The sequence below is a fragment of the Poecilia mexicana genome, unplaced genomic scaffold (genome assembly GCF_051168715.1).
Source record: "Poecilia mexicana isolate PSO_F unplaced genomic scaffold, ASM5116871v1 scaffold_8, whole genome shotgun sequence".
NCBI classification, from domain to species: Eukaryota; Metazoa; Chordata; class Actinopteri; order Cyprinodontiformes; family Poeciliidae; genus Poecilia; species Poecilia mexicana.
Genome location: NW_028263377.1, coordinates 25341045 through 25357139, shown reverse-complemented (window position 1 = coordinate 25357139; position 16095 = coordinate 25341045). Strand labels below are relative to the sequence as shown.

At 38.7% G+C, this 16095-nt stretch overlaps 2 protein-coding genes across 3 annotated transcripts; both read right to left on the bottom strand.

Moving 5' to 3' along the window:
- Positions 1-798: 798 nt before the first annotated feature.
- Positions 799-7443, bottom strand: LOC106910865 (uncharacterized). Of its 2 annotated transcripts, XM_014977563.2 has the most exons (4): positions 6727-7443; positions 5513-5676; positions 3892-4983; positions 799-2634 (listed from the first exon to the last, which is right to left on the bottom strand). In XM_014977563.2, the coding sequence occupies exons 1-4, from the start codon at positions 7441-7443 to the stop codon at positions 2484-2486; spliced, it is 2124 nt and encodes a 707-aa protein (XP_014833049.2). In that variant the 3' UTR covers positions 799-2483. The 2 variants fall into 2 exon arrangements, with proteins under 2 accessions (XP_014833049.2, XP_014833050.2); XM_014977564.2 differs by having other exon boundaries at positions 2491-4983.
- A 3097-nt stretch (positions 7444-10540) lies between these two features.
- On the bottom strand, positions 10541-14765 carry LOC106909048 (uncharacterized). The gene is made up of 3 exons (XM_088007783.1): positions 13930-14765; positions 13338-13501; positions 10541-12401 (listed from the first exon to the last, which is right to left on the bottom strand). The coding sequence occupies exons 1-3, from the start codon at positions 14644-14646 to the stop codon at positions 11420-11422; spliced, it is 1863 nt and encodes a 620-aa protein (XP_087863909.1). The 5' UTR covers positions 14647-14765; the 3' UTR covers positions 10541-11419.
- Positions 14766-16095: the final 1330 nt, after the last annotated feature.

The following is a 16095-nucleotide window of genomic DNA, read 5'->3' as shown; positions in this document are numbered from 1 at the left end:
TCTCATTCTATCGTTGGGTTACAGTAAACATTATATAACCTGAGAATAAAAACCAGGACATTCTGCAGCTGTCACTATTTTACTTAAAGTAAAAACACAGCAAACCAGTTAAATTACTCACGGTGTTTTATGATGTAGTTTTCTTTTAACTTTATGCTTCAGACTGAGGGAGGATCAAGGAAATCAGATTTAAATCATCCTACATAGATCAATTGTTATCAAATCCATCAAATATTCCTGCAGACTTTCGTCACAATAACAGATTATTCCTGTAAATCAGCTGATTTATTATCACTGAGCTGCACTTCACATGATTAATGTGTAGAAATAAGAAACTAGAGAAAAAAATGCTGCATTGTTATGAATAAATTTCTGCTGATGTGTCTGAAATGACCAAGCAGCAGAGGAAGCAACCAAAAGTCTCATTTTATAGGAAATAAAAATATTTTTAAAAAGACTCAAAGTAACAATTTAAAGTTAATTATAATTAAATATTGTCTGGTGCAGTCTATGGAACCTACAGGTGGTCCAGAACCTACAGGTGGTCCAGAACCTAGAGATGGTCCAGAACCTACAGATGGTCCAGAACCTAAATTAGCTTCCTTACAGTCATTGACTGTTTATAAGATATCTCTGTAGAGGGAGAAACCACACAAAGTGTCTCCAAGATGTAATTCCTGTCAATAAATGACAAATCTTACAGCATAGCGGCACAAAGTCCCCCCCTTTCCCAAAGGTGTGATTGGTTTATAATCTATTAGTGTCATGAAGTGGTGAGGATGAATGCAGAGACACAGGTTGTGATGAAGATGATGAATTTAATGATAGAAGCTCAAACAGTCCAATACAGGCGGCACAGCAGAGAGTTTAGCACACAGCTAATTACCTGTAGCAACTGATACACAGGACTGAAAACGAGAGCTAACGCTAACCAGGACTTCACAGTTCTACTGGAGAGCATAGACGTAAGACAATAACTGACATTGGACAAGGACCTGACAAGAGACAAAGACAACAGGTGGGTTTAAATACACAGGGAGGGTAATCAGAAAAACTAGACACAGCTGGGATCAAACAGGGAGGACAGGACATCACAGAGACTCACGGGGAACAAGGATACAGACAAAACCAAGAAATAAATACACAAAAACACAGATCGTCACAATTAGCAAATCACAAACAGTTGTCTATTAAGATTCAACACAGCATCACATGAGAGTCTGTTGACCTTCTGACATCAGAGATTGGGCTGATCACCTGTGAACCAGAACTGATTCACAGTCTAGAAACAACTGGCTCTATATCTGGCTACAAATTAAATACTGAAAAAACAGAAACTACTTCTTATTGGTGCCCACCTAAAAATAAAAAACCCTCCTAGATGAAACACACAGTCCTTCAGATATCTAGGAGTAATACTTCATAAAAATGTTACTAAAATTATGGATAAAAATTATAGTCACCTTCATTCAGTCGTTAAAAACCTGGAAACATAGAATCTCATTCCCCATTTAAACTTAACAGCAAGAACAGAAACCATAAAGATGAATGTGACATCAAAATCCCTCTATCTTTTTTAAACTTTACCAATTTCCATCCCAAGCCATCGTTTTATAGAATGGGACAAAGCAATATCCAGATTTATATGGAAAACCTCGTATTATAAATCATTACAGTTATCAAAGGAGGAGGATGGGGCCTCAGGGCTCAAAAACTATTTCCTCTCCGCTCAAATTTGAACTTCCTATAAAGAGCATGAAGCAAAGTGGAAGATCTCAGATGTCCCATTACAGGCGCCAACGGCAGACACTAAACAGCTTGATTTGAAGACGAACTGGTAAATAAATGGGTTAAATCAATACTAACAACATGAAGAGAAGTTGCAAAAATAAACAAAAGTAAAGAAATCAAGGTTTTAAACTGGTTAGCATATAATAAAAGTTTTCTACCAAACAGCATCGACTCCAGATTCAAAACTTGGATGACAGAAAGTATAAAGTTCAATTTTCAGACTGTAAAAGAAAATAAAATGGAAAGCTTCAACAAACCACAAGAAGGTTGTAATTTGGAAAAAGATCTTTAGAGATATCTACAAATAAGAAATAATTACAACCAGGAAACCAAACAAAACACAGATCAATACAACCCATTGATTGAACTAACAATAAAATCATATAAAACTGTCAAGACTGATAATTTTGAAAATATATAAGATCATATCAAACTTTAATACCCACTCCACACAGTATATAAAAGATAAATGGGAAAAGGAAGCAGGTCTTGTCATAACTGATGAAGAATGGGAACAAATATGTTTATCACAATGGAGGGGCACAAAATCTATTTACAGAGATAAATAGGGGCAGAAGGAAATGACCCTAAAGCCACATAGACTTGAAAATATAACCTGATTATTTGTCATAGCTTTGGTTAAGCAGAACCTAATATTTTGTCTGTGAGATTTGCCACGAGAAATGTTGATGTCAATATCTGAACACTGAAAAATAAAATAAAAAATAAATTAAAATAACAAAAGAAATAAATATATAACCAGTTTGATTTAAACAGTTTCTCTCTGCAGGCTGTTGGTTCTTTTCTTCGGAGATCCTTGTTCTTTGTGAAACTTGGGCGTCTCTGCAGAAAGAAGATGGAGAACATTTAGTAAGAATGTGTGTCTGTTGCATCCTTACTGTCACCATGAAGCAGCAAGATGCTGATTGCCAGATCCTAGGACCCCTCCTATTCAATATTCTCCCACTTGCTCAGGTTATAACAAGTAATAACATTAGTTACCATAACTACACAGATGATACACAGCTCTACATCACAATGTCACCAGATGACTCTGAAACCATCAACCCACAGAAGAAATACTTAGAAAAGATAAATGATGTGTGGATGTGCCACAACTTTCTCCAGATGACCAGAAACAAAACTGAAATTTTTATCTTTGGACCTGAAGATGAACAATCTAAAATCAAAGCACAGCTTCAGTTATTACAGCTGCAAACTAGAAATCAGGATGAACTCTGACCTCAACCTTTAAATCAAGGCTAAAATCCCCATATGCTACGAGACACGTTGATTCATAACTGGAACATTGATTACTTCAAGGAGTAATCAATATTTGATGATATTTGTAATCATAATGGAATATTTGATGATTGCAATGAACACAGTCATCAAACATTGCCTTTGATGATTCTGATGAAAGTATGTTTTAATTTTGATGAATATTATTGACAACATAATTGATCACTGTGTTGTTTTTTATCATGTAAAGCACTTTGAACAGCCTTATTGCTGAAATGTGCTAGAGATAAACTTGACTTCTTCCCTTTGCTGAGTTAATCCAGTACAATGATCGAGTATACTGCATATAAATGAAGTTATGTCTGCAGCATAATCACAGAAAAACAGGTAAAAACAAACCAAACATTTGAGAAATATGACCAGTCATCCACAGGTAATGCAGTTTGTTGCCTTTTGCTAAAGAACTTCATCCAATCAGCTGAAATTCCTGATTATATGATGTCCTGAATTTGAGTTTTGGATCTTTTTTGATTGGATGCAATTAGACTTTTATTTCTTTAAGTGTAAATATGACTGTAAGATTGGATGAAAACTAACTGCATTCACTGTGACTGTAGAAATGAATTAAACTACATTATTTAGTTTAAGAAATAATTAAACTAGTGATACATTCCCTTTGCTGTTTAAGACCACTAGATGGCAGTGCAGTCAGAGTATCTAGAAACTGAAGAGGAAGTAGTATAACATGAATCTGATGTATAGTTGATAAAATAAAATCAGCTAAGATGGGCCTGAAGCTGGAGTCCAACACAACTACTTCACCAAAGCAGCAATGTTTTTTTAAAATCTTCTCAGTACCTCATTTTGTCCCTGAAAGTGGCTTTGAAAGCTTCGGTCAGCCAGTTTGTGTCATCGGAGGCCAACATCTCCTCAGCTGAGGTCATTCCAGTGAAGTCGGTGGTGCAGGCGTACTGCTGCTTCAGAGCTTCTTCATCCAGTTTCATTCTTCCAGATCGTTTCCTCAGACTGGCGGCGAAGTGGAGCGTGGCCTGAAACCTGGAGAACATGAGCACCAGCGACAGAGCCAAGGTGACCACAGCGAGAGGGATAGCTTCGTCTTCTTCATCATCATCATCTTGTTCTGGGAGGTTTAATGGGATGACGATATGGTTTCTTCCAGGGTTGCCATGTCTGCTTTCTAGCACCTTAAATTTCTCCCTGACTCCATCTTCAGGTGGTTTTAAGGTGACCACAGCGAGAGGAATATCTTCATCATCATCATCATCTTCTTCTTCTTCTTCTTCTTCTTCTGGGAGGATCAATGGGATGAGGATATGGTTTCTTCCAGGGTTGCCATGTCTGCTTTTTAGCTTCTCTATTCGCTTCCAGACCCCATCCTTAGGTGTTTTCAAAGGAGACACGACGATGTTGGGAATCCTTTGATTTCCAGCTTTCTTCATGGAGTTCCACCCATCAAGGAGACGTTTGGGGCGATGCCAGTCATCTGGAACCTCGCAGCCACGATCAGGTGAGCAGTAAAACTCTCTGTGGACAGGTTGAATCTTCCCTGTGGCGATCCCGTACGCTGCGGTAGCTTCAAGGTAGCAGTTCCAGGGCGAGTACAGGACAACGTCGGAGACGGTGGGCAGAGGCAGCAGGCAGCTGGCTGGCATCATGGAGTCAGTGATCGCTCCATGAGCCACAAAGGTGATGTCAACTTCGTTGTTGTGGTTCTCCTCCTCTTCCTCGTTAATTTTTTCCTTCAGGAACTGGAACATGTCCACCAGCTTGGAGAAGATCTCAGGCTCTGCATTTTCCCTGAGCCACTTCCTAATGGCTTCATCTTTGCAGGTATCCAGTGCAAACGTCAGCAGAGTTTGACAGTCATCACTGCTCTTGTTTTTGGTTTCAATGTAGTGTTTAACCTTGGCTAACCTTCGGAAGATCGATCTGGAAGAGAAAACGTCAATCAGATGTTTTAGGACATAAAAGACAGTTCTCATAAAGGTTTTGAGAATGTCCGTTTTTTAACAACATATTGTGGTAACTATGTATTTCTTGTCCTGTTGTATCAGACCAAAACATTTTACATATTGGATCTTGACATGTTGATATCGAGTCAAGAGCAAAGTGAGGGAATCATGCCCAGTTAACCGTTTGTACCAATTTCTTCTTTTTGACAATCTTAGGGATGCCATGATTATCAGGATGGCCCCTAGAATATGAGAAACTCCTGCTGTGTGTGTGCGTTAAGGTCTAGAGACAGGGTGAGTTGGCCATGTGTTGTTTTCCAGGTGGCATAGAAATAAAGTATTATTAAACCTTTAGGATGCAAAAATATCAAAAACAATGATTCCTGTGTTGGTTTCCTATAACAGTTCCTCCTCATGTCAACATATGCCTAGTTATTTGTTGTCATCCAACAAATGCTTTATTCCCATTATTTTAGTTAGTGAGATGTTTCATCATTCAGACTTACTGAATGTTTTTCAGGTCAGTTTCCATCTGGTCAGAAGCGATCCGCATGTCCACAGCGTTCTTCCTCAGACTCTGACTGGCTTCAGTCTCACAGTTATTCACATTGATGCAGTTGATCACCAGCTCAGGAACTGAAAATGCCAATCCAACCACTCCTGCTCCAACCTGGGAAAGGCAAAAACAAGCAAAGGAGAATTGAACAATGTTGATCAAATGTCAAAACTAACTTGTAAATTTCAGAGTTTCAAAAGTGGAGTTTTTTTTTTTACTTTTGACATCTCAGAAAATTCCAGGTTTTTCTTAGGAAAATTTCTGAGTTTCTTGGTGGAAATTTACTTCATTACGGTGTCATACAACAAACCCATAAAACATCTGGATATTTCATATATTTACTGTAGCCGGGGGGTAAATTTTGGTTAAATTATTGTACTGTTTCAAAGTGTTAGTTTTCTTTTATCTTACGGTAGCAGTGCTATTGAGTGATTTTGGTTCCTTTATGTAATTTTATTTCCTATCTGTATGGTTTTTTTTTTTTTTTTTTTACATATATATATATGTTCAGGTAGCTGGTCTCAGGTGCTGCACATTTTGACCACCAGAGAGCAGTGTTTCAAAGTGATTACTGTTTTCCCAAGACGGGGCAGGAAATGCATCTTGTTTTCTTCCGGTGTTGCTATGCTATGTGCTAAACTCGGAGGTGAACTGTACGTGTTTTATCTGCGGGAGATAGTTTTGGCAGAAAATTGGTAAATATACACATCACTTGTTGAAATATGTCAGTACGCTCCCATTTACGTAATAAGCAGTCAGTATTTTAATAAGATGGTGTATTTCTGAAACGGATGGTTCGGTGCCGGGCGGCCATTTACTGCATAAGTAGAGGTCCGACCATCGGTGCTCCAGCATTAAGAGTGAACTGAGACGGTACTGTCAAATGTAAGTGTTGATAAAATAAGTCATATCACAATTTCATTCGTTCTAAATCAGTGTGGTGTAATGCAGCTATTATTAGTATTTTGTTTGTGCAGCCAGAGAGCCAGATTTCTATTTATTATCTTTTATATATTTAATTTTATTTTTGTGCATTTTCTCTGTTATTTTGGAGATCTGCCATATTTCTTTATTAGATACCTAATGTTTGGTACACATATGTTCTGATTGTTGAACAAAAGTAAGAATCAAATGCTACATTAGTGAGCAGTCTGAGTTACTCACCTGTCCGACTGCTTTGCCTGCAGCTTTTGCTCCCATTGACTTTGCCAGCTCTGGAAATCCATTCGACACCAAACTCTTCCCAGACCTTCTAGCTGCAATCATCGCAAACTTGGAAACTAAAGAAATCCCAAGAAGAGCGAAATCTGCCTCCTTATCACTGATCAGTGTTTTGGAGAAACCAGACATCATGCTCCTCAGACTGATCCTGTCGTTCAGGATCAGCCCCTCTCGTTTGGCCATGGCCCTCATGATCCTTTCTACAACATAATCTTCTGAAGAAAGTTTCTCAAAGGACGAAGCCTCTTTTTCCCTGCGCTCTCCTTCCTCCTTCAGCGTTCCCATCAGTTTCTCAATCCTCTTTTCAAGATTCTCAATCTTCTCACCGATCTGTTTGGCTTCCTTCAGGTTTAGGCTCACCACAGTGATGTCCACAACATCTGAGGTCACATTAGTGGTCAGACCGAGGCCAGAGGCCACGGCTCCAGCTGTGAACAGGAACGGGATCGCAGCTCCTCCAGTGGCCAGGGCTGATATACCAGAAACTGTCATGGCCGCCGCTCCTCCTACAGACACTGAGCTGCCTACAACTTTGCTGATGTTGCAACCTTTCTTGGTTTCCTCCAGCTCAGTGGCCAGTTTGTCAAACTTCTCTACACCTTCTTTCTGCAGCTTCACCCACTCTAAGATTTTATCTATGAGCGTGTCGGCTTCATCCATGGTGGGATCCATGTGAACCGATTTTCCTGAAAAAGATTTAAGTTTTAGTTTTATGCATACCTCAGAAGGAAATTTGTTATCAGCAAGCATCAGAAATGGAAAATATAGAAAACATCCACAAAAGACATTGCATTCATTCTATTAGAATACTTATTTGCAGAAATAACTCATGCCCTACTGCATTAAATTACAGTCTGAGCCTGGGAGATTAAGCTTAGCTATGGCAGCCAGAGCTTGACACCCGCAGGACTGCGGCATTCCTGAGTCACTGAATTTTGTTTTTTTTTGGCTCTAGTGGCCTTTATTTGAAAGTACTATGAGAGGAAGGCAGAGTAATGAGAGAGGGGAGGACTTGTGCCAAGGATCACCAGGCCAGGAATCGAACCTGCGACGGCCATGTTGAGGATAAGGGCCTCCTTATGTGGGTTGTGCTTAACCCCTGTGCCACCACAGCACCCCAGTCTCTGGAGGTTGTTGACGGCTGAAGAGCCTTATAGCCTTCCTGTTGAGGCTTTGGGAAGACGACCACCAGGGGTGGGGGTTCTGGTTCTGGGAGAGAAGTGTGGACCTGATGAGACTGGTGAACACTGATGAGCTCAAAAGAATGAGAGGCTGGAGGTTTTGAGGGAGAGAATGCAGGTATTGGTTTTGGAAGACCTTAATCCGATAAGGCTGAAGTGAGCTGTGTGTATTGGGTTTGATAGCCGAGATGAGGAGGGATGGAGGCTTTGATCAGAACTGGAGAAGCTGGAGGCGTGCTTTCAGTGGCGACGTCTGCATCGGGAGGCAGGAGTTACTTGAGGAGGAGAGGGGAAGAAGGTCTGCTGTAACGTCTGTATACTAGCCAGTTTAATACTGCACTAGTTAAGTGTTGATTCCTTGCTGCTTTGTTATGACATGCTGAGTGGCTAACGTCGTACCTGTTGAAGCATGGAAAGTCAATCCCAAAGATCTTCTTCAAGTGCAAATTTGGAATTTATTCCATCCAGATGAAACCATTTGTGAACAAATCCAGTTATTCCAAAGTACAGGGCAACAGCATTAACAATGACTCTGCCACAGTGGTCAAAAACTTGTATGCCCTTCTGGGTTCAACACCTGTCTACTGTCTTGGCTAATATATTTGAGGCCACAGCCCCATCGAGTCACCAAAGACTCAAAAATACTCATATTTGGCTCTTATTCTCTGTTTCTGAATCCTGGCGGAGCGAGAACCAGATGAGTCCCCCAAAATACAGATTTTCACATCTCGCCAAAGTCCAAGTCAAGCCACATTTCTGTTTATGGCTGGTCCAAAATGCAGATCCATGCTAGGAGCATGGATCATGTTGAATATATTGAAAAAGAAACACACAGGGAGCCAGAGGAGAACAAATAAAAGCATCAGGAGCGTTACCAGGGAATGGGCTCTAATGAGGTATAACTAGGGAAAAAACTGGATACTATGGAAAGAACCAACTTGGGAGTGTGAGCAGGAGATGGACTTAAATTTTGTGAGGGTGTATACTGGAACTAAAAACAAAAAATCCTGGACTGATTAGCTAGTTGGTTACAGGTGTGAGCGGGAAGAGAAAATGGCACAGGGGGTGAGGGAGAGTACACAACAGTACAACTAGGAAAATGAATCTAAAGAGTAACATATAACTAGACACAAGGAATAAATAAACAAACTAGAATTGTTTTTATTTGGTTTTGTTTGCACAATGAGCCACTGACGATTTTTGTCACAGTACTGGCAAGAAATTAAAACTACTTTCACTCCTGCAACTAGGAAAATAGGTCTAAGAGTTACCTATAGCAAGAAATAAACTAGAATAATTGAGAAAGGACTGAACTAAAGTAAAATAGAAACAAGTCTGGTGTAATCAAAAGAAGAAACGAAGGAACACAATAATCATGAAACTAGAATGAAATGACCAAAATAACCCAAGATCCTAACACACAGAATCACTAGCTCTCCTTTCAGCTCCTCTGGACAATCAGTTTATGGAGTAAATCACTTTGCAGGTCACTCATGGATGAACAGAAAATTAAAATCAAGTCTCTAAAATAAGAAAATGTTGAAGTTATGCTTCTTACCTTTAACCTAAATTCTCACATTTCTGTCAGCTGTGTGAATTTCCACTAAACAACAGAAACTGACTGAACAACTTTGTCTGATATGATAACCAGATGCTGTTAGTTCAGAATAAATCTACTGCCAAATATTTAATAATACTGTGAGTTTTTTAGAGCAAAGCTGCAGTTTGTCCTACCTGTTGCAGGTGAAATCGATGCAGTCATGTAACAGGTAAAAGACCAGCAGCCTTATTTAGAAACCTTTAATCATATTACGTCATGGGCGACACCGTTCAGTAAGAAACAAACAGCAAGAAGTGAAAGTGAAAGTTTGAAGCAAAAATTCCCTGGGAGTACAGTTTAGCAATGTCCAGGTTTTATTCATTTATTCTATTTAACCTTAATTTCAACAAGAAAATCCCGTTAAGATTAGAAATCTCTTTTGCAAATCATCCTTGCCAAGACTGGCAGCAGCACACAGAGTTTAAAACTTCTTAAACTTTAAAGTTTAAAAATGTCCGGCCAAAACTGAGCATAAAGACCTGCTCATCCTCCTCAGCAGGTCTTTCTGCTCTGTGAGGCTGGCATGGAGTAAAATCTGGTAGAAACTCAGCAAACAGAAATAAATTATGTTTTAACATCAGATTGGGTTTAGTCTATCTGTTGTTTTTCTCTCTCTGTACTTTTCACATCACACTGAGTTATTTATTCATTGAAACCAGATAAGAATCACCACACAGATTAACAGGTGATATGAAAACACCTCTGAACTGGTTTGGCTCAATTATCTCTGCCAGACTTTATAACAGCTCATTTCAAGTCATTCTTCCTGTAAACCAGCTGATTTATTGTTAATCCACAGCTCTTCTTGTGTTTTACATTAATTTAAATCCTGCAGTTTCTTCATATGTACCTGGGAGGCTCCACTTTAAAGGTGTAAACCCTGAACTGATGTATGAATCAGAGTAAATATTCAGTATCTAAAGACTAAAGAAACATCTGAACATTTAGAAGGAAAATACCAAGAAATACTAAAGACTTGTGAGCTGTAGATTCAATTCAGTTCATTTTATTTGTGTAGAACCAATTCATAACACATCGTCTCAATACATTTTACAAAAAAATTATACATACATACATTTCAACTGATCCTAATTATCAAAAAGTATAGTAAGCTTTTGATAAACTATCAAAAGGAGTTTAAAAGGTTTCTGTCTAAGAAAAGATGAAAAACATGTACAGTAAAACACATTTTATCAGGTTTTAGAGTTTTAACCTAAACCTAATTGTAATAGGACTAATTTCATAGATTGATATATTATTAAAGTTATTTAAATACACACAAGGATGACTCATTTCAGTGAAGAAAAACAATAAGGAATAAATCATTGACACTAATAAAAACTGCATTTCTGCATATAGAAGTGATGTCTGCATAATCAAAACAAACGTAAACAAATAAAGCCAAACATGATAAATATAAGCAATCATCTGCAGCTTATGCAGTTTGTTGCCTGTTTCTGTAAATTGAATGACTTAATGCAATCAGCTGAATTTTCTGATTATTTGATGTCCTGAATTTGAGTTTCGAATCTGTTTTGATTGGATTCAGTTAGACTGTTATTTGCTTTAATGTAAATATGACTGATGCTAATTGTATTCATTGTGACTAAATAAATAAAATAAACTGGAGGTAAATTTCCTTTGCAGTCTAAGACCACTAGATGGCAGTGCAGTGAAGGTTTATAGAAGCTGAACAGAAAGTGGAATAATATGAATGTGATGAATATTTTCTATGATTAATAAAATAAAACCCGTTGAGATGGACCTGAAGCTTTAGACCAATACATCTACTTCATAAAAGCAGAGATATTTTGGTTTCATTTATATTTTCTCAGGACACATTTTGTCTCAGAGTTCAACCAAACATGACTTTGAAAGCTTTGGCCAGCCTGTCATGTACTTGGGTTTCTGCACTGCTTTCTGTTCTTCTGAAGAACTTTATCACTGAAGATATTATAGATTGGAACGTGGAGGTCAACATCTTCTCAGCTGAGGTCATTCCAGTGAAGTCGATGGTGCAGGAGTACTGCTGCTTCAGAGCTTCTTCATCCAGCTTCATTTTTCTAGATAGTTTCCCCAGACAGACGGTGAGGTGGAGCGTGGCCTGAAACCTGGAGAACATGAGCACCAGCGACAGAGCCAAGGTGACCACAGGGAGAGGGATATCTTCTTCTTCATCATCATCTTCTTCTTCTTCTGGGAGGATCAATGGGATGAGGATATGGTTTCTTCCAGGGTTGCCATGTCTGCTTTCTAGCCTCTCAAATTTCTTCCAGACTCCATCTTCAGGTGATTTTAAAGGAGACACGACGATGTTGGGAATCCTTTGATTTCCAGCTTTCTTCATGGAGTTCCATTCATCAGGGAGACGTTTGGGCCGATGCCCATTATCTGGAACCTTGCAGCCACGATCAGGTGAGCAGTAAAACTCTCTGTGGACAGGTTGAATCTTCCCTGTGGCGATACCGTACGCTGCGGTAGCTTCAAGGTAGCAGTTCCAGGGCGAGTACAGGACAACGTCGGAGACGGTGGGCAGAGGCAGCAGGTAGTTGGCTGGCATCATGGAGTCAGTGATCGCTCCATGAGCCACAAAGGTGATGTCAACTTCGTTGCTGTGGTCCTTCTCCTCTTCCTCATCAATGTTTTCCTTCAGGAACTGGAACATGTCCACCAGCTTGGAGAAGATCTTGGACTGTGCTTTTTCCCTGAGCCACTTCCTAACGGATTCATCTTTGCAGGTGTCCTGTGCAAACTTCAGCAGAGTTTGACAGTCATCACTGCTCTTGTTTTTGGTTTCAATGGAGCGTTTCACCTTGGCCAACCTTCGGAAGATCGATCTGGAAGAGAAAACGCCAATCAGAAGACAGTTCTTCTTTTTAGCATCAGATTGTGGTAACTCTGTATTTCTTGTCGGATCTGATTGAAACGTTTTACACAATGGACAATTACATGTTGATATTGAGTCAAAAGCAAAGTGAGGGAATCATGTCCAGTTAACAGGACCAGATTTTTATGTCATCCCCGATTTCCCTTTTCTGACAATCTTAGGGATTCTCCAATTATCGGGATGATTCTTAAGTATCATCCCTCTTATTAAGAGATATTCTTTCTGTGTTTCGTGCATTAAGATCTAGAGGAGTGTTTCTCAAACTGTGGGCTGCTGGCGCCCCCTGTGGTCCAAAAGGTACTGCATGTAAACAACCGTTTATTTTACGTGACATGAACTCAAATCGTAATTCATGCTGTTAACTTACCAAAGGATTGTGTTTAAAAATAATAATAATGGATGGAAGTGGCTTAAGACTTGGTCACTCAAAATACTGGTGGTAAGTCTATTTCTCTTTTATTATACCTATAAATTACAAATAATCTTAAAATGTCATTAATGCACACAGAACAACTTCTTTTTTCATTTCCATGTGTTTGACATCATTGGAAAACTTTCAGAATCTGTAAATAATTTGTCTTGTCTTTTCCAGGCACATTTACAAAACAGAACCACTTTTATTGGGATGAAAAAAGCAGACAACAATATGTGGGTTAAGAAACTAAAATTGTTTTTTCTGGTTGCATATATGAAGATGTTTTGTTATTGCGGGAGCAATTTCAAGTTAGAAGGTCAATGTGAGTTTGTTAAATGGATTAATTGGTCTTCAGTCTGAAACGGTTTGAGAGACACTGAACTGTAAAAGTTCTTCAGATCAGATTATGGTCACCCATTTCATTTATTTCCATTATTTTAGTTAGTGAGATGTTTCATCATTCAGACTTACTGAATGTTTTTCAGGTCGGTTTCCATCTGGTCAGAAGCGATCCGTATGTCCACAGCGTTCTTCCTCAGACTCTGACTGGCTTCAGTCTTACAGTTATTCACATCGATGCAGTTGACCACCAGCTCAGGAACTGAAAATGCCAATCCAACCACTCCTGCTCCAACCTTGGAAAGGCAAAAACAAGCAAAGGAAATAAAAAAAAGTTTATCAAAGGTCTGTTTTCTGCCATGTGGAATCAGAACCAACTTTACGGGTCAAGATTTTGGCACAAACAGGGTCACATAAGTCACAGCCAAATAATTTCCGGTTACTAAAAGATATATATCTTTTAGCATAATCTTTATTATTATCATGGTAGTGCACATAAATGTCCATGTTTTATTTCCCTCAAATTTCTGAGATTAATCTCAAAATGTATACTTTTTCTAGCAATTCTTTTGACTAGAAGTCAGTTTCTTGAAGTTTTTTCTAAAACGTTTCAGAGTTTTTTGGTGGAACTTTAGTTCTTTTTTTTTTCTATCTTCAATGGCCTTATGCCGTCACGCCACATCTGGATATTTCATATATTCAGTGAGCAGTCTGAGTTACTCACCCGTCCGACTGCTTTGCCTGCAGCTTTTGCTCCCATGGACGCTGCCAGCTCTGGAAGTCCATTCGACACCAAACTCTTCCCAGACTTTCTCGCTGCAATCATCATAAACTTGGAAGCCAAAGAAATCCCAAGAAGAGCAAAATCTGCCTCCTTATCACTGATCAGTGTTTTGGAGAAACCAGATATCATGCTCTGCAGACTCATCCTGTCGTTCAGGATCAGCCCCTCTCGTTTGGCCATGGCTCTTATGATCATTTCTACAACATAATCTTCTGGAGAAAGTTTCTTAAAGGACGAAGCCTCTTTTTCCCTGCGCTCTCCTTCCTCCTTCAGCGTTCCCATCAGTTTCTCAATCCCCTTTTCGAGATTCTCGATCTTCTCACCGATCTGTTTGGCTTCCTTCATGTTTAGGCTCGCCACAGTGATGTCCACAACATCTGAGGTCAGGTTAGTGGTCAGACCGAGGCCAGAGGCCACGGCTCCAGCCGTGAACAGGAACGGGATCGCAGCTCCTCCAGTGACCAGGGCTGATATACCAGAAACTGTCATGGCCGCCGCTCCTCCTACAGACACTGAGCTGCCTACAACTTTGCTGATGTTGCAACCTTTCTTGGTTTCCTCCAGCTCAGTGGCCAGTTTGTCAAACTTCTCTGCACCTTCTTTCTGCAGCTTCACCCACTTGAAGATTTTATCTATGAGCATGTCGGCTACATCCATGGTGGGATCCAGTGATTTTCCTGAAAAAAGGTTCAAGTTTAGTCAGTAATTATATTAAAGCAGCATCTGATTGCTGAACTCTCACCTTTTCCAAGCAAAAAATAGAAGCAGAGAGCGTCTTGAAGGAGCTGAAGTTTCTGGACGTTTGTTCAGATCTCCTCTATTACTGAGTGATTCAGAAATACTTAGAACATTTTGATTTTACCAAGCTATCTGAATAAATAACTAATGTTGCATTGAGGACATTGTAGAAAGAAAAGAAAATAAAGTTAATTTCTGCCAAAAAAAAAAACTTTAAAATTTTTGGATTACTCGCAGAAATTTTCTAAATTTCTAAAATAAAGTGGAAATTTTCCACTTTTCAAACTCAGAAATTTCCAGGTTTCTTCCAGAACATTTCTGAGATTAATCTCAAAATTTCTATTTTTCATTTTTTTCACTTTTTGAACTCAGAAATTTTATTTTACATTCAGAAAATTTCTCAGATTAATTAAAAACAAATTCTCATCTTTGTCATGCAAATTTTTGGACTTTTAGAGGAGCTCAGAATTTTTTTTTTTTTAAGAAAAATTCTGAAATTAATCCAAAAATTTCAGATTTTTTTCACTCAAATTTTTGACTTTTTGAGCTCAGTAATGTTCTTGTTTTTGTCTTTAAAATATTGCTGAGATTTTTCTTGAAAGTTCTGAGTTTTTGTTCTCTCATTTCCTTTCTATCCACATTGTCCTAAGACATTGTTGTAAATAACAGATGTAAATACGTGTAAAATGAAGATTCCAGTGTCTCACCTGTTCTGTTGAAATGTGAAAAGACTCTTGTCCAAGCTCAGGTTGGGTTTTTATTGAAATGAAGTTTATTGTCTGTTTCTTTGTTCTGATTGGCTGATTTAAAGAAAGTCATTCAGAAAGTGAAAATGTTTCTTATCCTGCTGACCCTAAACTGATAAACTTTTGAGCTGACCTCAAACGACCTGCAGCTGTTTAACATCAGATCAGAACCAAGAGTCAGTCATAGTTCATGCAGAAAACTGAAAACTACAGATAAATGTCTTGATTTGTGAGCTCAGATAGATTTTTGTCCTGATCTTCAGGAACTTGGAAAAGGTTTGTAACAAAGAAAAAGTTGAGGAAGAGGTGCTTTAGTCTGAAATCTCGATCCATTAATCCTTAAGAAATAACAAACTGCATTTGTTCCCTGACATCATCAGGTTTCACCACACAAGATTTTATCAAATTTATGTGGACTTCACTTAAAATGATAAAAAACAAACAACAAATCCAGCACAAAGGGAGATTTCTCTTGCAAAAAAGAAAGTAAACTCAATGAAAGCAGCAATTAAATTTCCCGTCTTATCAGCTATAAAGTATTTCTGGTTTTCTATGAAGGGGTGATGATGCAATAACTGGACCGGTTCCATTTATAAAAACAAACCTTTTCTGTTCAGATTGT